This window comes from Lynx rufus, unplaced genomic scaffold, assembly GCF_022079265.1.
Source record: "Lynx rufus isolate CCGP_SWC_20201006 ecotype Redwood Valley unplaced genomic scaffold, mLynRuf1.p SCAF_5, whole genome shotgun sequence".
Taxonomy (NCBI): Eukaryota; Metazoa; Chordata; class Mammalia; order Carnivora; family Felidae; genus Lynx; species Lynx rufus.
Window position 1 is genome coordinate 29,887,424 of NW_025814867.1, and position 22,209 is coordinate 29,909,632.

The following is a 22,209-nucleotide window of genomic DNA, read 5'->3' on the forward strand; positions in this document are numbered from 1 at the left end:
CACGGCTCATTGAGGCCACATCAAGCCAAATGACATCTACTGCATCTCTTACTGCTCCTAGGCTGTGATGGAAAGAAAAAATGTTCGTGATGCCTTAAACTGTGTGTGCGCACTTGAGAAGGTAACTGAGTTTCTACTCTGTTTTTACAGTAATATTTAAGAAAAGCTACTCTTTAGTACCAAGAAAATTATAATCCACCATACATTCATTCACTGGGACCCAGTGCAGATCCCAGCAAATGGGGCTGTCCCAGAGGCCACAAACAATGGCCCTCACTGCCAACCAGGCCAGCTGCTGTAATGTGGACTCCTAGAAATTCTCACGAGGTAAGTAAGCACTCTGTTGTTCCAACAAGCACCACTTGGGGGTGTGCCACGGTGGGGGGGTACTGGCCCACATGGGCGTGCACACCTGTGCATATAAGTATAGAGAGATACGGTGCACATATTCCCATGGCTGTTTTTGCCTGTAGTTTAACACATCTATGCATTAGTTTATTGATGGCAAGACAATCACAAGTTTTTTGACAATATTAAGTATTTCTTATTTCAACACGTTGCAGTACTTCTGAATTTCCAAAACTGTTATCACAATGCAAGTTCCAACTTGAGAGCAGGAAAAACAAGAATATACATTGAGCACATGTATCTCTGTGAGAATGTGTGGAAGGTGTATACACAAGTCTATCTCTATATATAATTATGTACACACATATAAAAACTAAACACATGACATCGGAATTACGTTCATACATCGGTCTTTGCCTACTAGAAGAGCTCAATGTGAATCCTGCTTCCTCTTTTCTTCACCTGAAGATCAATTCCTCTCTAAAGATCAGCTCTGACATACAGTCTCCTTAAACTGAAAGTGTGTGGCAGGCCCACGAGACAAATATCAGTGAGTCCTGCCAGGCTCTACTCCACTTAATTCGGCTGCCATTTTGGATTAGTTTCTGAGAAGTTCTAATGCAACAACTTTAGAGTTCTCCTTTGTGGAGGTGCACCTCCTACCGCTTCCAGATGGTCCTTTAGCTCACCTAGGACGTGCGCACAGCAGTGGAGGCAGAGTCAATGCCAGCCTCAAGGGTAGGGTTTACCAAGTGGGGACAGAGTTTCTGCCTACTGCCTGGCTCTGTGCAGGTGCAGGTTCAGTAAGTGTGGGTCTATTTGGAATGCTGGCCAAATGGGGTTACATTACTTAGAATTCTCTTAAGAGATTTTACAGGTTCTCAGGATTAAGCCCTTCTCAGAAAAGAGTCAAAATGGCAAGGACGGCGCTCTGGGCAGCCTTCTAGAGACCCCGCCTCAGCAGTACCCTCAGGCAACCAGAGTGCTGCTACGATAGCCACAAAGGTAAGTGCACAAAGATTACACCTGCATTATGCCAGTGGGGCAGAAATGTATCAGGTCAGCTTTTCCAGAACGGCACTCAATAGTATCAGCAACCGAGGATCTGCAAATGCATCTTCAAGGTGGCGGTACCGCAGTCCACCCTCCCTTCCCCAATCACAGACAAATACTGTGTGATACAGGCTCTAGCTTCCCAGACGTCCAAAGAGGAAGGCTTCAGGGTGGCACACACTGAGTTTCTCTTTGCCTTTCCCTTAGATTCAACCCACACTTGTGGGCTGAATGATGGGAAGGTTGGTTAGAACATTTCAGAACCACACACGGTGCCCCAAGGCTATAAACCACACATGGACACAAGCCCACGGTTGCCGACAGCACCTCATCCTTCCTTCCGATGACCTCTTGATCTGCCAATAACTGAGTGGACCACAGAGCACACAGGTTGCCTGTGGCAAGTGCCTTCCACCCCCTTCAGGGCTTTTCAGAGAGGGGAGGGGAGAGGCAGGAGTAATTCCAGTGAGGCCTGCTGCCGGGCTCCCTGCTGTCCACAGGGTCTTAATTTCACCTCGGGGCCATGGCTAATGTCCCACTCTGGCCACGGAAGAAGGACAGAGTTAAAAGTTGCCTCTTCAGAGGCTGTTTTGTTCAGTGTTTGATTTAACCAGGTAGGGCCTGTTTGGTAGGGTCTGGGATTGGAGCCTAATTAAGTTGCCCAGTTAATTGTTGGAATTTATTGGGCTGGGATGGGAGGAGGGCAGAGGTGATTAACGGTTCAAAGAGGACAGGAAGGAGGAGGTGTGTGGAAAAGGTTCTCTGTAAGTTTACAAATATACAAAAACAAAAAGCACATCTTTTAAATAAAAATGACTACATTTTTATCTGGCAAAAAGTTGTATACACATGATTTTAAATTTTTTTTAAATTTTAACAGTTTTTGGCAATCTTAATAAAGTACAATATATTACAACCAAACCAAAAAATAGTTGTTTAAGTAACAGCTGTTAAGAGTGACGTGATCCCTGATGCCCAGCCTCCCTCCCCACCCCACCCTACTCCTAGAGACAGAGAGAAAAGAAAAATCCTCCCATCTTGATAAGCTCATTTCCCACCCCCCTTAGGAAGCTAACCAATAGGAAGCAACACAACAAGCGAGTAGTGTCAAAGGAAGCTGGCAGGTCAGGCTGCATTAGCAGGAGCAGCCGCCCTCACTGGCTGGGGGTTCCTGGGGTTTGTCCAGCTTGATGTCGATCACTGCAGGGAGCTGCGCTAAGGAAGATGACTCACAGAGAAGCTACCACCCTGGCTCATGTCCCTGTGCATCCCTCAGCTGCCCCACGCAGATCCTCTGTCTTTCCACAAACACCTAGGGACTTGGCTCTCTGCTTGGCCTGGGGAGGGAGGATGCAGGGTCACCAGTTCCCACCCCTCTTCTTCATACAACTCCTCACCCCTACCCACCTGAAGCAAAGCTCATTTGGGCTGTGGGATGACTGTAAACACAAGCAAGAGAGGCCCTTTCTCAGAAGCCTTCCTGGTGACCAGTGCCTCAGCCTTGTTTACCTATCGATCCCACCCTATAGATGTGCATTGGAGGTGGATAGCCCGCTGGCCAGGCATGGATTCCATCTCTTAGCACGGGGCTAAGTGTGCCTCGCTCTAGTCCCTCGCAGCAACACTGACCCCTCAGGCTCTAGTCAGAGCCTGTCACTTAGACTCTGAGGATGCTGCCGGGGGAAGCCACTTCCCCGGGGCAGGGCTCGGCACAGCCCCCTCTCCAGCCCTTCCCACGGGTGCCCGGGGGCTGTGGGCTGGAGGAGCACTGATCAGAACCACCAGAGGAATGGGTTCAAGATGCACAGCCAGGCTGCCACTCCTCCCACACTGGCCTGATCACCGCACAGAAGGCCTCTTCCCGGGCAGTGCTTTGAGGCCTGCTGCAGGTGTCCCGGGATGTTTCTGTGGCACCTGCTTAAGGACTAGGGGAGGGACTCTTTTGGCTTTAAGTACTATAAAGAGCCATGCTTCTTCTAAAGGTCACATTTTCTCTCCTTGCCACTTTTTGACCATGGCGTATATTTTGAGTATTCATTTATCTCTGATTTTTCCTACACCTCAGTTTTCTTATGTGTGTGTACGCAAATACGTTTTTATTTTGTTTATCTTGTGTATATACGCATGAACACTTTTTTTTTTTGTAACATGGCAGAGTATGTATAAATAACTGCCTTCCTTCCCACTGGGAAAAATCAAGACTACCTCTCTGCATCTCAATTTCAGCTTCTGAGTGTCACCTGAGGTTTGGGGTAGACCGTGCAAGCGGCACGCGGACCTTGTCCCACAGAGCAGTGGACACTATGGGCCTGTGCAGGGCTGGGCCGAGGAAGCAGGCAGGACGTGGTAGGAAGTGTGTCAGGTAGAGCAGGTTGAACCATGTTCTGGATGTACACGGCCTTCCTGCGCAGCAGACACTCTACTTGTATCCATGAAATACAAAGTGATGTTCACTGTAAACATGGGCAGAGTTACTATTTTTCACTCCCCGCCCTACACTGTCACTCACATCCCTGTGTTACCCAATCCCCCACTGCTTTACAAGTAGAAGCTTAGGCTGTTAGAGCTGGATGAGGTGTTCAAGCCCTTGGAGTTCAGCCCTGTCCTGGCACAGAGGAGGCCCCACATCATACTCACCAGCAGAGAAGGATGGGCTGGAGACGAGGCGAGGCTCTCCCACTGCTCTAAAATACTAAGTGCATACATCAATGGATAAATGGATTCTCCAGCATCTTTCACTCACTTACCACTTATCAAAGGAAAAGGATACTCCCTTCTTTGCTTTTCTCCTGGACATTCTCCATTCCAGGCAGAGCTGACGCCACACGTCGGAAGAGCTGGAGAGAGGGGGAGATGCAGCATGAAACCCATCCCTCCTGTCCCCACAGCTACGTCTCTACCCTCTTGCCTCTTCTTGTCCTGACCCCGGGCCTTGCTTTCCTGTCTGTCCTGCTAACTGTGCCCTGGAGGGCAGGGGCTGCACCTAACCTCTCTCCCTTGCCCATAGCACCTGTCACAGGTCTGGGCCCTGGCAGGCCTGTCACCCAGGCAGGCTGGCCATGGGTCACCAGGAGCTGTGTATCAGTCATGGTGACTGTGAGGGATCTACCCCAGTGCAGAAAATAATCTAGGCCCTTAGGTGGGCTCCTGTCCCACTGGCCATGTGGGGCACCAACTTTTAACCTGCCCTCAAGACAAATGACCCTCTCCTCAGGGGGTTCTAGGAGTCCACAGGCATCGAGGCAGAAGGGTACCGGGAGCCAGGGCCGCACAGTCACATCGGAAAGAGAATTCTGAGAGAAGAGCACACAGGAGTGAGACTGTGACATTGTGGGTTTGGGTGTGGGTGTTAGTGTGATGTGTATGCTGTATGTGGAGGCATATGTGTGAAGTGTGTGAGGGAATGTCTGTAGGGCGTGTGCACATGTGGGGCTTCTGTGTAAGTCTGCGTAAGTGCACAGGGAGAACTGTGTGTGTGTGGTGTGTACGCCCGTGTGCATGCATGTGTGCACATGGGGATGAGTGCGTGGGGATGTCAGGTGCGGCAGCATGGGGATGAGTGCATGGGGATGTCAGGTGCGGCAGGCATGGAACCTAGGAGGTGACAAGCACAAAGCAGAAGTTTAAGGCACCGGAAGATTCTGAACACCCCCTTCTCCTCCACCACATACACCAACTCCGGAGACTCAAGTGAGATAAGGTAGGTCTTGTTCATGGTCTCACCCTAGAGCCCAGCTCTATGAGAGCACCAGGTTGGTGGCAGGGCCAACAGTGGTGAGGACCCGAGTGGGGAAGTCACTGGTGGGCCTGGCGGCATATGGGACCCTCTGGGCAGGCCGCAGAGGAGGCCCCAAGTCGGGCAGGAAGAAGTGAGCGAGGGTGCTAAGGGCCCGGTCGCTCCTCTGGAGCTTTCCTTCATGGCCTTCCCCAGGCAGCCCTGCTCTGCCTGTCAAAATGGTCACAGCCTCTGCCACCAGCCAAACTGGCAGCTAGAAGGAACCTCCTGGGGTGCCGTGTGGGGTCTCTGAGAGCAGAAATAATCAGGCTTAGAGTCCAGGAGTCTGCACTGCATGAAGACTCCTGAACCAAATGGGGTTTGGACAGACCACATTTAACTCCTGCTTAGACCATCATCTGGGTTCCAGAGCATGGTAAGATAACAGAGGCATCAGCATCTCCCTGCGCCTGATCCCTGGGGCAGAAGCTACCCGCCTTATGGACTGCTGCCTGTGGTTTCTCCGCCACCCATGACTTCCCATCAGGGCCACACACAGCAGCAGCTCAGTGCCTCCTACATGCTCCAGGGACAGGCAGCCCCTGCTCCAGGAGATGCCACAGCAGTGCTGGGAAGGGCATGGGCGTGAACAGAGCCATGACGAGGGCACTCCGGGCACCATCCATGTCGGGTGAACCGTCACCGCATCCAGACCAGCTGCTGCATGGACAGCCTGATGTAGCGCTCCCAGGCACTGCATCAGGGGGTGGGGGGGGGCAGGGTGGAAGTGACACCCTTGCGGAGCCATGCTCTTCACTGAGCCCACTCCCTATGCCGCAGCACCCCTCCTGTTGCACCCGCGCTCACGGGTTACCCTTGTCTGCAACACTCTCCTTCCTCACCTCTTCAAGCCCTCTCTTCCTTGAAGGCAGGGGCTCCTAACCTTTCCTGAACCAAAGACCCCTCTGGCAGTCTGCTGAAGCCTATGGGCTCCTTGTAAGTGTGTGACATCAGTTCTACAGGAGTTTAAAAATGAACTGAAATACACTTATAAAATCTCTAAAGACAAGTTTGTTACACAGCAGCGAATCTGCTTCCCCACGAGCATGTTAAACAGCAAGAGCTGGCAGCAGGTCCCGTAGTAACCCCTTGAACTGCAGTGGCAATGTGGGGAAAGGCCGAGGGACCCGTCACACCGCAAGGTGACAAGAACAGGGCTGGGATGTCTACGGTGATGAAGTCACAGGCACTGCCCCCATCACGGAGTCCTGTTGCCTGCATTCATTGCTGAAGGAAAGGCTGAAGAGCAGTCAGAGGTCAGTGAAGACGGAGGGGTAGCTTTTTCCCACCCAAGTCCGCTGACCTGCTGATTCCCACCGGTGGACTCCTTGGGGGTCTGGGGACCTAGGGAGCCCCCTGCTGCGAGGCGAGTAACCCCCACTATGGCTTCTCTGATGGGCTCAATTTCCCAGGCCTCGCTTCCTGCAAGCTCCAACCGCACCATGGGCGGACTCCTTTCTCCAAGCCCACCCGGCCCTGCACAGCCCCGAGCACTTGCCGAGCACGAGGCCATGAACCCCAAAATACTGGTTGAACTGAATTTCCTGTACCCCCTTCCCAAATGAGGTAAGATGCCAGGGAAATGCTGCTCCTCTCACCTGGAAGTTGGTGGCTGGACACACAGCATGTTACAGGGGCCCCGCAACTGGCTGCCTGAATAGTGGCTAATGATGACGTACTGCAGACACCCTCCCCCGGAGAGCGAGCACTCTTTCCCTCTCGTGTGCCTTCCCAGCTCTGAAGGTTGTCAGCTTGTTTCCCATTAGGTGGGGTTTATAGTGCCCAGGCTGCCTGCCCCAGCCTGGTCACCAGCCCCTCAGGCCCACAAGTGATATGGCCCGGCTGGCTGGACTCAGCGCCAGGCGCATCCTACCTGCTTCACATTGTAGCCAGTCTTGGCGCTGGTCTCGATGAACATGACGCTCAGTTCTTTGGCGCGCTGCTCCCCCTCCTCGATGGTTATCTGCCTGCGAGTGAGGGGAGGGGGGGAAATGAGCCCCCGGTAGAGGCAGAGGGAGCAGCCTGAGATGAGGAGGGCCTGGCCCACTAGTCAGCCCTGGGGACAGGGCTCCGATCCAGGGCCCCCGTCCAGCACGAAGGGCACAGGGCACGGCCGGACACCAGCTCTCCCCTTCTCCTTCCACAGTGCCTTCCCTCTCAGCAGCAGGCCCTGCAGCGGGCAGTGGGCCTTCCCATACCTGCCCGACCCCCAAGGGTCCACCATCCCGTGCAGCCACATCTAGAAAGCACTTTGAGCCACATATCGCCTCTTGGGTGGTGTCAACAGTCCCCGTTCCACAGGAGGACAGTGAGGTTAGAAGTGACTGCCTCAACCTCATACGTAGGGCTTACTTAACAACAGACCTGTGCTTTGAACCTCATTCCCCTTACGTCAAGGACAGGACCCCAATAACGCAGGCTCTGAGTCAGATAATTCTGTAGATGGTCAGAGCACACTTCATGAAGCTCATAGTCCAGGACCCGTTGCTTTATCTGACTGAGTCAGGTCCCATGAGATAAGTGGACGAATGCACATAGGTGGCACCTAAGTCAGCCCTGTCTGTGCACTGGAGGCGGCCACGGAGCAGCCTCTTTGGAGGAAGTGTCCCACCCAACCAGACACAGCAACAGACAGGAAATTCTGCATGTTCACACCTGGGGACCAGAACCCTCACACCAGCGCAGGCATCTCATGGGCAGAGACAAAGCACAAGCAGAAGCCCACAGAGGCCTGAGGGACTGCTGTCTGCAGCTGTGTTGTGGCCACGGCCAGGCCCCAGACCACTCCGTGCAGACGTCCCTCAGAGCAGTGTCTCTACTGGCAGTGCAAGGTGGGGCTTCAGAGCTGAGACACTGTGGGGCAAGGGTCTACCAGTTGCTCTTGGAGCCTCCAGTGCCCCAGGTGCACGGGGACAGATCAGAAGCACAGACTGGCAACTCACGCGATCCCGGAACTCCTTGTCCAGGAGGAGCTGCGGAGCAGTGGAGGGTGGGCCGGGCCCGCCAGCACCCTGCACCTTGCACCTCATACCTACCTCTTGTCTGCCAGGTCCGTCTTGTTGCCCACCAGCATGATGATGACATCGCTGCCCCTCTCTGTCCTGACGTCATCAATCCACTTCGAGGTCTGCTGGAAGGAGTTGAGATCTGGAGGCGGAGTGGGGACACAACAGAGTGAGAGCCAGCCCAAGCGGGGCGAGGGGGAAGGTGGGAAGGGGCAGCAGGAAGGACGGGGACTGTGCATCCTCATACCCAGACCACTGGGTCTGGGCCTTCCAGGCTGGGGACCCATGTGTCTGTGGAGTTGCTGCCTCTGGGCCCTGCAGAGACCCCCATGTGGCTGACCCACTCCCTGGAAGACACCCTGTTGGAAGGTCACTGTCATAATGTGCTACACGGACTAGTGGTTTTAGGGGCCCACCTGAGAATCAGAACTGACTTTGGGGGCTCAGAAGAGCATGAGAAATGGGTACACTGGACTTGGCTGAGTTTGGAAGCGTGTGTGTTGGCAGGGGGACCATAGGAGCCCCTGGGGAGGAAGGCCCTACCTAGTGGCTTCCCACTGAGGGGAGCTCAGGTTGGCTCGGGAAAGGCCAGATTTCCAAAGAGAACCCTCAGGATCTGTGAGCAGGAGGGGGAAGGCGGCCCCAGGAGAGACAAGAGCAATGAGAGATAAGTCCGCTTCAGGGCAGCCCTTTCCTCAGTCAGAAGACGTGGGGAGTAGTTGCAGGGTGATGTCCACCCCTCGGCGGCGCACACATCTGAGGGGCTGAGGGGAGGCAGCCTATCTCGGGAAGCCTCGGTTTACCCCAGCCTGCTCTCTCCCCTGCTCCCGTCAGGCTGCACAAACCCAGGCTGAAGGCCCCATCTCTCACCCGTATTCAGGGTAGGTGGGGAGCCTGTAGTCAGGGAGGGATGGAAAGAGGGGCCGGGCGGAGCCAGGGACCGCGGACTCGACTCGAAGCAGTGGGACGCACACGTTTCCCCACGTGATCTCAGTGCTGTGGGTGGCGCCCAGGGTGCCCTCCCGCCACCGGCGCGACCACAGCACAAGGGCTCACCGAGTGTGTTCTGCTGCACCCGCCCGGGCAGCTGCAGCTCTGCACCTGCCCTGGGCCCCCCGGGACGGGCCTCCCTCGGGGCTGTGCAGTTGCTCTCAAGAACAGCTGTTCTGGCTACGAGAGCTGCGCTGTGTGAGAAGTGCTCTCCCAACTCCACTTGGCCTCTCCTTCCAGCAGACCCAGTGAGGAGCTGGGATGCCAGCTGGTAAAACCATGGCTGCCAGGTCAGACTGGCCCAAAGACCAGTGTCTGCTCCCATCCTGTCACACACACACACACACACACACACACACACACACACACACAGAGAAGTCACTCCACAAGGGTCTTTCTGGCTGTCAGGGCCAAGGAGGGCAGGTGGGAGTAGGGCCAGCCTCCTGAGCATCTCTGCTCAGTTCTACATAGAGGCCCCTGCTCTGAGCAGGGCCAGCTCAGTCCTGTACACAGGAGAGTCGGGGGAGGTGGACACATGCTGGTGTTGGAAGGCAACTCACCGCACCACTAAGGACCTGTCTTCTTGCAGTCAGTAGACAAGCACACACGTGGGCATACACATGCATGTGTGCTCATGTGTGAGCGCACACACACACACACACACACACACACACAGGCCCTGGAGCCCCTGTGAGCCACACTCCCTCTGCCCCCAGGACCCACACTCACTTGTGATGTCATACACCACCACGGCCACCGTGGAGTCTCGGATGTAGCTGGGGATCAGGCTGCGGAACCTCTCCTGGCCGGCCGTGTCCCAGAGCTGCAGCCGCACCTGTCACAAGGGGTGGGACCGTGGACAAGGGGTTCAGTGCCGTCTTCACGGTGGGGTGGGGGCTGGGGGAGGCCCTGGTTCTGTGACACCGGCACTGCCAACTCTGGGGCAGGCGTGGGCTCTCTCAGTGGTGCCCGGTGACGGGCTCCGAGGCAGGCCCTCCCTAGCCTTCTAGTTCTAAAGTCTGGCACTCACCGTACGATCCTCCAAGTACATAGTTTTTGACAAGAAGTCAATCCCAATGGTTGCCTGTTAGAGAAAAGCAAAGAAAGGTTAAAATTCAAAGGTGTCAGGTAAGGGCAAAAGCCCAGTGATCCAGGCGGTGACAGCCAGCAAAAGAGGGGATACCCATGCCAAGCCTAAGGCGGGTCCTGCTCTGCTGTCTCTGCCCCCACCCCCGCACTCGACAGTGAGCCCAGTGGTCCCTCTCAGAGGAAGCGGCTTGGTGCCAAGTAAGAATGAGGACGGGTCTTCAGGAAGTGACAAAAGTGTTTGCGCAGGGGACGACAGAGCCAGGTGAGAAGCCTTCCCCAGGATCAAGGCCACTGGCAGGCGTATCTCCTGCCCTCCTTGGGTGGGGGCCTCGAGGAGCAAGAGCTGAGTGGTCTCCCTGCCAAAGCCCGCTCGGCCTCACCTGCCTCCCACTCTCACAGCCTCCCCTTGAGGCTCCTGGAACTCAGGCACCCAGGCTTGGGTTCATCACTGCCCCCAGCAGGCAGGAGTGGAGTGGGCGCAGGGCGACTTGCTGCTGTGTGGTCAGCTGGCTTTCCTCAGGGGCATCACAAACCACCCCGAACAGCATGTCCTGGGGAAACCACGCTGACTCTTTTCTACCTAAACCAACACATTAGGAGCCAACCGTCCCCAGTACACCTATGCCACACCTATGCCCTCTCTTTCCTGGCACTGGGGAGAGGCGGTTGGGCAGGGTGCAGTCAGCCTTGTGGCCAGATGGCCGGGACCCATCACTCACTTGCTGTGTGGCCTTGGGCAGGCCATCCAACCTCTCTGAGCTCACCTGAATCTACGATAGGAGCTATGATAGCATCTATGATAGGAGCTAAGAAGTTGTCCGTGAAAATGGAGATGTCACTGCTATGTAGTTAACAATAATGAAGACTCAGACACAGCCTGAATGTCCAGGGCACTGATTAAGTACAGTGTGGTACATGCATGTGATTAGAATCCTTGGCAGTCATTTAAAATCAGATTCTTGAAAATATTTAAGGATTTGAGGAAATGGTCAAGTGAAAAAAAGCAGGTTGTAAACATCATGTCTATAGAATCGTATGATCCCAATTTGATGAACTGAAATAGAGACATAAGTATTTTTCATATTTTCTTAGATACTAAAATTAAGGGACTACAGTAAAGCCTTAATAATTCCAGTATGAGTAACAACATTGCGGGTAATTTTTTTTTTGCTTCCTTTGTTATACTTTATTTTCTACACTTTCTACAATCAACATGTAATAGTTCTAAAGGCAGAAATAGAGTATTTTGAAACAAAAATAAAGATTAAAAATTAAGCTTAATTGTATGGGAAGCTGTGCAGTGACTTCTGATTACAAAGACCACAACCCAGGGAAGCCCAAGGAAACAGAACCCATGTCTGCAGGTCCCAGGTGGTCTGCAAGCATGCCAGGTACCTGTACATTCAGACCTCCGACTCAATTCTACAGAGAAGTTAAAGTGGCTGCATCCCCATGGAAGGCTGCTTTAATGCAAAGCTGTGGAGTGTTGAGGAATCTTACAATTCTAGAACATGGGTGCTAGCCACACACCTTAGACATACCCCAATTCAATCCAAACCCAAATTTAATTTGAAGATGAAAGACCAGGGCACACCTGGTGTGACTTTACTAGTCATGGGTGAAGCTGGAAGGGTCAGCACTAAAACACTGGTATCACTTGGGTTCTTTCTACCTCAGCTTGGCACACCTTTCCTACATGGTGTAGTCACTGGGGAACAAGTCTGGAATTGACAAGTGGCTTATGGACCCAGCCATGTTCCTTAAGTCACACAACATCCACTAAATGATCTACATTAGAGTGACAGTCCTTGTCTTCTGATACCCTTAAGGAGAAATGTGCCGACCACATGGAAATCTCTCACTTCATCAGTGCTCCATTGGCTCTCCAGGGAGTGCCAGGTTCCTTCTGTAAAGTGACCCTTGAGCTAAAACCCAGGTACATGACCTTGGATTGGTGGCTATCCTCCCATATGCAGTCTCCCTTATTTTTTTCTTTTTAATGTTTATTTTTGAGAGCGAGAGGGGGAGGAACAGAGAGAGAGAGAGAGAGACAGAGAGAGAGAGACAGAATCCAAAGCAGGCTCCAGGCCCTGAGCTATCAGCACAGAGCCCAATGCAGGGCTCAAACTCATGAACTGTGAGCTCATGACCTGAGCCAAAGTCAGATGCTTAACTGATTGAGCCACCCAGGCTCTCCTACAGTCTCCCTTTCTAGTAGTAGAACTCTAGATGTGTACACGGATTCATGGCTACCCCCAAATAAAGATGGTATTTCCCAGCTTCCTTTGCAGGTGGGGAGCTAAATTCTGGTCAACGGGATATGAAGGTGATGGATGCATCTTCCGGGATGGGTCCTTCCTGGGGGTGGGGGTGGGGCGGTAGGCTGACATGCCCACAGCTGCCCTCCTTCCTCTTCTGGTGGCTTGGAACGAAGGTGGGTGGTGTTGAGTCATATTGGCCCATCCAGATGAAGGTGACAGAGTAGTGATGACAGACCAACAAGATGGAGGAAGCCTGAGTCCCTGACCCAGAGTAGCCACCTCAATAGCCCTAGACTGCTTACACCCAGACTACTGTGTGAGAGAGAAAAGAACTTCTACTTTGCTTAAGCTACTGTTATCTTAGGTTTCTTTTAACACTAACAATAGCCTAACCAACAGAGCAAAGAACCATGGGGAAACATACCCCTCAAAGGTAGGCAGCATGGATGTGATGGTGATATTCTTGATTATGGTGTAACAATGACAACTCCAATTTACCTCATGTGGGAACAAGGCACTTCTGCTTCCATGAAGGACTGAAAAGTCACCAGATGACATGACAAGAATTGTGCCATTTGGATCAAGCCTTGGTAAAGCTCAACTCAGTGGCCTCCACAATCATAAACACCCACTATTGGACAGCCACATACTTTATCTCCAATCACCCCTCACAAAAGCCTGACCACATCAGTGGTACTGAGGAAATGAAGTCTGGAAGAAGCCAACTTCCTACCTCTTCAGCTCTCTCCCGCCTTTAGTCCCACTCTCATAGTTCTTCCACAGCAGAGAAATATCTGGTTCCTTAAGTGACCACTCTGTCCCCACCAAGCCAGGCTACTGAGCCACAGCAGATCCTCCAACAGCTGTACAGATTCTTGCCAAAGCACAAACACTGTCCCTGGGAATGACTGAACTATCAGCTCTGCCCAAAAATATATTCCTATGTTTTATTTCCAATAATAGCTGAGTAGTTTTTATCAAATGAACCATTCCACAGATAACTATTATAAACTGTGGAAAAATACAAGTAATTTTTAAGCACTGAAGAGTGATCAAAAGTAGGCATAAAATGGGAGGGGTTACAATCTTCGAAGGAAGGAAAGAGAACAAAGTGAGATCCTACATTTCATCAAGTTTTCCCCTGAGGTAACTGCCTAGTTATATAAGTTATAAGGACTTGGGAAACATTTCAGGCTTTCCATGGGAAACCCAGAAAGGCTGGCTTTGGAAGAAAGGGTATCATCTCAGGACTAAGGGTCACGCCAGAGGACTAAGGGAAAAACCCAAAGAGACCTGTCTTAACAAAATTTAAACATGGTAAGTAACCCCTACTCCCATTCCCCCCAAAAGATGAGCTCTCCATAATTTGATTGCCTATTAAAATAAAACTCAACACTCTTCAGAGGAAGGTAACACAATCCAAGAATCTCCTACAACTTATTACAGGTATACTTCATTTTACCATGCTTTACCTTATTATACTTTGCAGATAACTGTTTTTTACAAATTGAAGGTCTATGGCAATTCTATGTAGACCAAGGATATTGGAGCCAATTTTCCAACATTTGCTCACTTTGTATCTCTGTGTCATATTTTAATAATTCTCATATTGCAAAATTTTCATTATTATATTTTTATGGTGATCTATGATCAGTGATCTTTGGTGTTACTATTGTAATTGTTTTGGAGTGCCATGAACTGCATGCATATAAGACAGTGAACTTAATAAATGTTGTGTGTATTCTCTGGCTATTCCACAGACTGGCCACTCTTCCATCTCTCTCCCTCTCCTCAGGCCTCCCTGACACAATGATATTGAAATCAGGCCAATTAATAGCCCTACGGTGCCCTCTAAGTGTTTATGTGAAAGGAAGAGTCACATATCTCTCACTTAAAAACTTTTTGTTTTTACATTTATTCATTTATGAGAGACAGAAAGAGACAGAGCACAAGTGGGGAGGGGCAGAGAGGGAGACACAGAATCTGAAGCAGGCTCCAGGCTCCAAGCTATCAGCACAGAGACCGACGGGGGGCTCGAACCCACAAACCGGGAGATCATGACCCGGGCCAAAGTCGGACGCTCAACTGACTGAGCCACCCAGGCACCCCACATATCTCTTACTTCAAATCAAAACCTAGAAGTGATTAAGCTTAGTGAGGAAGGTATGTCAAAAGTTGACACAGGCCAAAAGCTAGGCCTCCGGCACCAAACAGCCAAGTTGTGAATGCAAAGAAGTTCTTGAAGGAAATTAGAAGTGCTGCTCCAGTGAACATATGGACAATAAGAAAATGAAACAGCCTTACTGCCAATATGGAGGAAGTCTGAGTGGTCTGAATAGAAGATCAAACCAACCACAACGTTCTCTTAAGCCAAAGCCTAGTCCAGAGCAAGGCCCAGACTCTCTTCAATTCTACGAGGGCTGAGAGAGGGAGGAAGCTGCAGAGAAAAAGCTGGAAGCCAGCAGAGGTTGGTTCATGAGGTCTAGGGAAAGCAGCTGTCTCCATAACCTAAAAGTGCAAGGTGAAGCAGCAGGTGCTGATAGAGAAGCTGCAGCAAGTGACCCAGGAGATCTGAGATCATTAATGAAGGTGGCTGCAATCAACAACACATTTTCAATGTAGACAAAAGAGCTGTATGTTGGAAGAAGATGGCATCTAGGACTTCCATAACTAGAGAGGAGAAGTCAATGCCTGGCTTCAAAGCTCCAAAAGACATGCTGACTCGGTTAGGGACCAATGCAACTAGTGACTTTAAGTTGAAGCCAGCGCTCATTTACCATTCCAAAAATCCTAGGATCCTGAAGAACTTTGCTAAATCTACTCTGCCTGTGCTCTGTAAATGGAACAACAAAGCCTGGATGACAGCACATCTGTTCACAACATGGTTTACTGAATATTTTAAGTCCACTGTTGACACCTACTGCTCAGAAAAAAGGATCCTTTCAAAATATTACCACTACTCATTGACAATGCATCTGGTTATCCAAGAGTTCTCATAGAGATGTACAAGGAAATTAATGCCGTTTTTGTGCCTGCTAACACAGCATCCATCCTGCAGCCCAAGGATCAAGTTGTAATTCTGACTTGTAAGTCTTATTATCTTATTTAAGAAATACATTTTGTAAGGGTATAGCCACCATAGACAGTGATTCTTCTGATGGATCTGGGCAAAGTAAATCGAAACCTTCTGCAAAGTATTCACTATTCTAGATGCAATTAATGACATTTGTCATTCAGAAGAGGTCAAAACGTAAGTATTAACGAGGAGTTTGGAAGCTGGTTCCAGCACTCATGGATGACGTTGAGGGGTGCAAGACTTCAGTGGAGGAGGGAACTGCTGATGTGGTGCAAACAGCGAGAGAACTGGAAGTGGAGCCTGAAGATGGGACTGACTTGCTGCACTCGGGATAAAACTTGAACGGATGAGGACTTGCTTCTTATGATAGCAAAGAAAGTGTTTCCTTGAGATGGAATCTATTCCTGGTGATGCCGGGAAGACTGTTGAAATGAAAACAAAGGATTTGGAAAATCACATATACTTAGTTGATGAAGCAGAGGCCGAGTTCGAGGGGATTGACTCCACTTTTGAAAGAAGCTCTACTGTGGGTAAAATACTATCAAACAGCATCACATGCTACAGACAAATCATTTGTGAAAGGAAGAGTCAACCAATGTGGCAGACTTCATTGTTGTCTTATTTTATTTTATTTTTTTTTTAATTTTTTTTTTCAACGTTTATTTATTTTTGGGACAGAGAGAGACAGAGCATGAACGGGGGAGGGGCAGAGAGAGAGGGAGACACAGAATCGGAAACAGGCTCCAGGCTCTGAGCCATCAGCCCAGAGCCTGACGCGGGGCTCGAACTCCCGGACCGCGAGATCGTGACCTGGCTGAAGTCGGACGCCTAACCGACTGCGCCACCCAGGCGCCCCCATTGTTGTCTTATTTTAAGAAATTGCCACAGTCATCCCCAGCTTCAGCAACCACCACTATGATTAGTCAGCAGCCACCAACGTTGAGGCAAGACCCTCCACCAGCAAGATTACAACCTGCTGAAAGCTCAGATGATGGTTAGCATTTTATAGCAATAAAGGTTTTTAAACTAAGATATCTACATTATTTTTTTAGAAATAATGTTATTATACACTAATAGACTACAATATAATATAAATATAACTTTTATGTGAACTGGGAAAGCAAAAAAATAATTTCTTTTTTTAATGTTTATTTTTGAGAGAGACAGAGGGAGAGAGAGAGAGAGAGAGGCAGAGAGAGAGGAAAACACAGAATCCGAAGCAGGCTCCAGGCTCTGAGCTGTCAGCACAGAACCCAACGTGGGGCTCTAGCTCATGAACTGCAAGATCATGACCTAAGCCAAGGTCAGACGCTCAACCGACTGAGCCCCCAGGTGCCCCAAATTTGATTCATTTATTACAATATTCACTCTATTTCAGTGGCCTGGAACCAAACCTGCAGGGACTCTAAGGTATGCCTGTATTCACAATGTCCACTATACAATAAAAAGGTTTTAGACATGTGAAGAAGCAGGAAGTTCAAGCCATAATCAAGAAAACAGACCCCCTAAATGAGCCAGATGTTTGAATAGCAGAGAATAACTTCAAAATCATTGTTATAAATATGTTAAACATATAAAGGGAAAGACGAATGATGAATTTGAAGAGATACATGGAAATTCTAAAAACAAAAACCAAAAATCTTAACACTACAAAATACAATACCTGGAATGCACTGGATTTGTACAACAGCAGCTAGAACACTGCAAAAGAAAGGTCAGTGAACTTGAGAGGACAAAATAAACTGTTCAAATTGGAGCACAGAGAAAAAACATACAATAAAAATGAATACAGTCTCCAGAACTTCTAGAACAATATCAAGTGCTCTGTTAACATGCAATTTGGTGTCTCAAAAAGAGAGCAGACAGAATCAGCAAAGACATTTTTGAAAAATTAATAGCCAGACTTTTCTGCAACTTGATTAGAAACATCAACCTATGGTACCAAGAAGCTCAGTAAACCTAAAACATGAAAAATACAAAGAAAACCACACGTAAGCATGTCATAGTCAAACTGCCAGAACCAAAGATACACAGAAAACTTTGATAGTAGCCAGAGAATGGGAAGACACGTTGAACACAAGGGAATAATGGCAAAAATGATGGCCGATTTCTCCTCAGAAACAATGGAGGACAGAAGACAACGGAAAAGCATCTTTCAAGGAAACAGCATCACCACCACCATCACGTTGGCCTAAAATTCAATAGCCAGTGAAACTTTTGCTCAAAAATGAAGGCAAATCATTTTCAAATAAGGGGAAGCTGTGATAATTTGTCACCATTGGGCCCTAATTATAAGAAATGTTTTAGGCTAAAGGGAACTTTTACAGAAAGAAATTTGAATCTTTAAAGAATATAAGAGCACCAAAAATGGTAAATCTATGGGTAAATATAAAAACATGTGACTTGCTTTTGCCTCCTATTTGCATCCATATCAGCAATAGTTCATAACATTCTCCCCTGTTTTTCCATCCTCAGTGTGGCTCCCTCTCAGAAAATGGTCTCAAATCTTACTTTACAACATTAGGTATAAACTACTTCAATTCCTTGCATTTAACCCTTAATACAACAACACTGGTAAGCACTGTAACAATGACTAAACATGACTACTTATCATGAGCCAGCTATTGTACAGAGTGCTTACATGCCTTACTTAATTTAATCCTGATATCTATGTTATGAGTTATGGTCTTTAGTATTTGTATGTCACTGCTAAGAAAACTGAGTAAAAGGGACGCCTGGGTGGCTCAGTCGGTTAAGCATCCGACTTTGGATCAGGTTATAATCTCACAGTTCGTGAGTTCAAGCCCCATATCGTGCTCACAGCTAGGAGCCTGGAGCTTGCTTCAGATTCTGTATCTCCCTCTCTTTCTTCCCCTCCCTGACTTGTGCTCTCTCTCTCAAAAAAATAAATAAACATTAAAAAAAATTTTTAATAAGAAAACTGAGTAGAAGAGATGTTAAGTTACTTGCCCAGTGTCAACAGCTGGAAGAAGCAGAGCCAGAATTGAAAAGGTTATTTGCAAAGTTGTCTACAAGTGTCCAGCTTTATCCCCACATCCCTCTGGGCTCTGCATGTTTGCTCTTCCTGTTCAAAGCAAGCTTCTGCAGATCCCTGGTTCCTGGCCCCCTCCTCCCAGGTGATGCTCTCTCAGCCATCTCCTTTCCGTATTTTCAACCTTCCATACTCTACTCCTTCCTTTTATCCAAGAAGCATTCTCAAAATTCTCATGTCCCTGTTGCTAAGTGGCTCCCTAGCCATCTGGCATTCTCTCAGCTCTCTTCAAATGGTAGGCTTACTGGAAAAGGACCCCAAACCCAGTCTCCACTTTCTCTCCTCCCACCTCCTACTTGACTAGGGTGGTCTGCTTTCTGCCCTCCGCCCACTGAAAGTACACTTGCTACCATTGCCAGGTGCCATTTCATCTCCAAATTGTAAGGACGCTCTTTTTTTTTTTTTAAGTTTGTTTGTTGTTTGTTTGTTTGTTTATTCATTCAGAGAGAGTAAGCAAGCATAAACAGGAAAGAAACAGAAAGAGAGAGAGAGAGAGAGAGAGAGAGAGAGAGAGAGAGAGAATCCCAAGCAGGCTCCATGCTCAAACTGACCAACTATGAGATCATGACCTGAGCCAAAATCAAGAGTCAGACACTCAACCAACTGAGCCACCCAGACGCCCCTCTAAATTATAAGGACACTGTTGAGCCAATCCCCAATTGATGCACTTGACCCTGATGACCAATCTTCTTCCTGGACACCCTTTCTTCCTTTGCTTTTCATGACACGACTTGTTTCTGGCTTCCCTGCCTCTCTAACTGCTGTTCCTTACTGAACTCTTGCAGGAACTTCTTCCTTTCCCTGTTCCTAAAATGCTGGTGTTCCCTGCTTGTGTCAGGGCACCTCATTATTCTCACACCTTCAAATAGGATGTGCCGACAGCTTTCCAATGTACATCCCAGGCCTTACTTTTGTCCTGAGCCCCAGATCCAGGTATCCATTTTACTGTTTACTAGACATCTCACTGGACACGGTGTGTCCCACACGGAGCCCATCATATCCCTCCAAACCAGCTTCTATTTTCCTCCCTCCACGAAAGGCAACTCCACCACTCCAGTGCCAAAGCCTCTGGAAGCCCTCCCGATTCCCTGCTCTTCACCTGCTCTCTTGTCCACTCCCTCACATCAGAAGAATCCTCAAGCTGATGACTTTGCCCCCTGAGCATTTAGCCTCTCCATTCTTACCACCCCCACCAGCACTGCCCCAGTACAGACCTCCAACTTCTTTTATCTGAATAACCTCAACCGTTTCCTGACTGACCTCACTGCCTTTCAGGCTCTCCCCTTATAACTAGTCTTTCATCCAGCACCAGGCTCTTTCTAAAACATAAATCTGACCACTTCACTCCCCCACTGTCCCTAGGAGATAGTCCAATCACTTCAGCTTGGCTTACAAACTGTTCAGGGCCTGCCCCTCACTTTCTCTGGTCTCATTTCCCTTATGTCCAGCTTTTACTTAATCCTTTAGTAGTAATCCTCTGGTCAAGACACCACACACACAAAGTCACTCTGTGTATCTGTGCCTTATCTAATGTTGTTCCTTCCTTTGGAATGCTCTTCCATGTGGTTCAAACCTATTCAGATTCAGTTCCCCTGTAAGTCATGTTCTGCAAGTCATCTTCTGAGCCCTCAGGTTGGCCTCAAGGGCCCCTCATTTAACAGTTTCTGTATGGAACTGGAAAGATCTCATACCCATCAGTCTCTCCAACTGGCCAGTGATTCAGTGATTTTTCAACATGCAGTGCACGGACGACTTGCTTTACAGCCACATCAGGAGCTTGTTAAACATGCAGATTCCTGAGCCCCCACTCAGACACACAGAATCACAATCTCTGGGGTGTCGCTCAGGGAATCAGAATTCCAGACAAGCCTACAGATAACTCATTTGTGCAGTGAAGTTTGCAAACAACCTCCTAGACTCTGAGCTTGTGCTGTAATCAGTCTGAGGAGGCTGTGGCATCCAGAAGGAGAGGCAGATTCCCTACCTGGTGTGACAGACAGAGGGAGACGCCCATGTATACAGAAGGTGCTATTCATGAGAAACTAAGGGTCACTCGGAAACCAAGGCCACACACGTGACCTGTGTGGCAGAAGCGGGATTCGAACCCAAGTCTCCCTTACTACAAAGTCTCTACTTGGACTACTCAGCTGTGCTCCCTCTGCTTCCTGAAATCCCTTCATTTCTCAAGCTGTCACTGTGCCCTGAAGCTGTCATTGGGTTTGCGTGGGGGTCAGATCCTGTCTGGCTTCCTATTGTCAGACTCTTACGGTCATTAGCCATAATAGCTCAGCAGAGCCCACTTAAGAGGAACTTCATTTGCATTTTAACAAGGACAACAAAAGTCAGCTCTCTAAGGATGGAGCAAAAACAAGAACTTTTCAGATGGCTTTGGCTGGGCCTTGGTTACCAGGAAATTTCTAGTTCCTTGGCATCATCTATTTTCCCAGACATGAGGCACAAGCAGTTGGCCCCACAGCACTGCCAGCTGGAGCCCATCTCTCTCAGGCCAGATCTGCAAGGAGAAGTTAGATATGGTCTTCCCTGGGCAGTCCCTTTCTGGAAAATGCTGTAAGTAATTAATACTCATTCACTTCCACATCCTCAAATGCCTAGTATGTGTTAGTCACTGAGCAGAACAAGCCCTTGTCCCTGCCCATGAGGAGCTGGTCCCTCCCCTGGAATGCTCTTCCACATGGTTAATGCCTAGTCAGAGTTTCAGATTCAGCCCTGAACTTCCAACCTTGTAGAGGAGCTAAGATTATCATACAGAAGTATGGTTTTTGATGGATGGAAAAGACAAGAATAGTGAGAAGGACTCTAAGAGGAGGGGAACCCTGTTTCTAATTGATTTCTTGCAAGCCCTCCAGTGAATACTAACTTCCCAGCAGGTGGAAATGGGGGTGTAGTGGAGGATGGGAAGTGTGAGGAAAAAAGCCCAGATGGAGGGAATGGGAGAGTTTGGATTTCCTTTTTTTTTTTATTTTTTTTTTTTTTATTTTTTTTTAATTTTAGAGAGAGAAAGAGGGAGAATGCTTGTGTGGGAAAGTGACAGAGGAAGAGAGAGAGAAAGAATCTTAAGCAGGTTCCACACTCAGCACAGAGCTCCACACGGGGCTCGATCCCATGACCCTGGAATCATGACCTGAGCTGAAATAAACTGTTGGATGCTCAACTGACTGAGTCACCCAGGTGCCCCAGTTCTGATTTCCTTAACAGCAGAGTCCCTATCAGACCAACCTCTTGCAGATTACTATTATGAACTCTTAACAAAATAAAACAACTATCTGAAAGCACTGGAAAGTAACCAAAAGCAGGCAGAAACTGGAGGGATGTCAACTTTTAAAAAATGGAACAGCCCTGAGTGAGGTTCCCGTTTTTATGACTGAGGGCAGCCTTGGCTGGAGATCAGGGGTGCCTAAAATTTGGCAAGAAACCCACAGTCTTCCTGTCTGAGAAATAAGTCAGATCCCAAAGCTACCACAATAGCCAGAAAGTGTGAAAAATCCTAAACGTGAGATAGCTACAGGAAGGGCACCCCAAATTCTACAAATAAAAGCTTC

General features: G+C 49.1%; 1 protein-coding gene and 1 long non-coding RNA gene across 3 annotated transcripts in view; one reads left to right on the plus strand and one right to left on the minus strand.

Moving 5' to 3' along the window:
- Positions 1–2,255: 2,255 nt before the first annotated feature.
- Positions 2,256–22,209, minus strand: part of RAB6B (RAB6B, member RAS oncogene family) — a 57,216-nt gene continuing 37,262 nt past the window's right edge. The window contains exons 3-8 of one of the 2 annotated variants that reach the window (XM_047100080.1): positions 10,202–10,255; positions 9,901–10,006; positions 8,212–8,323; positions 7,050–7,143; positions 4,172–4,238; positions 2,256–2,601 (exon numbers count right to left, since the gene is read on the minus strand). In XM_047100080.1, coding sequence (XP_046956036.1) covers positions 2,537–2,601; positions 4,172–4,238; positions 7,050–7,143; positions 8,212–8,323; positions 9,901–10,006; positions 10,202–10,255 — 498 coding nt within the window. In that variant the 3' untranslated portion in view covers positions 2,256–2,536. The remainder of the gene's footprint in view (positions 2,602–4,171; positions 4,239–7,049; positions 7,144–8,211; positions 8,324–9,900; positions 10,007–10,201; positions 10,256–22,209) is intronic. The other variant, XM_047100081.1, reaches the window with a different exon arrangement.
- On the plus strand, positions 4,870–8,357 carry LOC124526884 (uncharacterized). Its single transcript, XR_006965760.1, has 3 exons — positions 4,870–5,101; positions 6,589–6,742; positions 8,226–8,357. It is a non-coding gene; the product is annotated as an uncharacterized LOC124526884 (long non-coding RNA).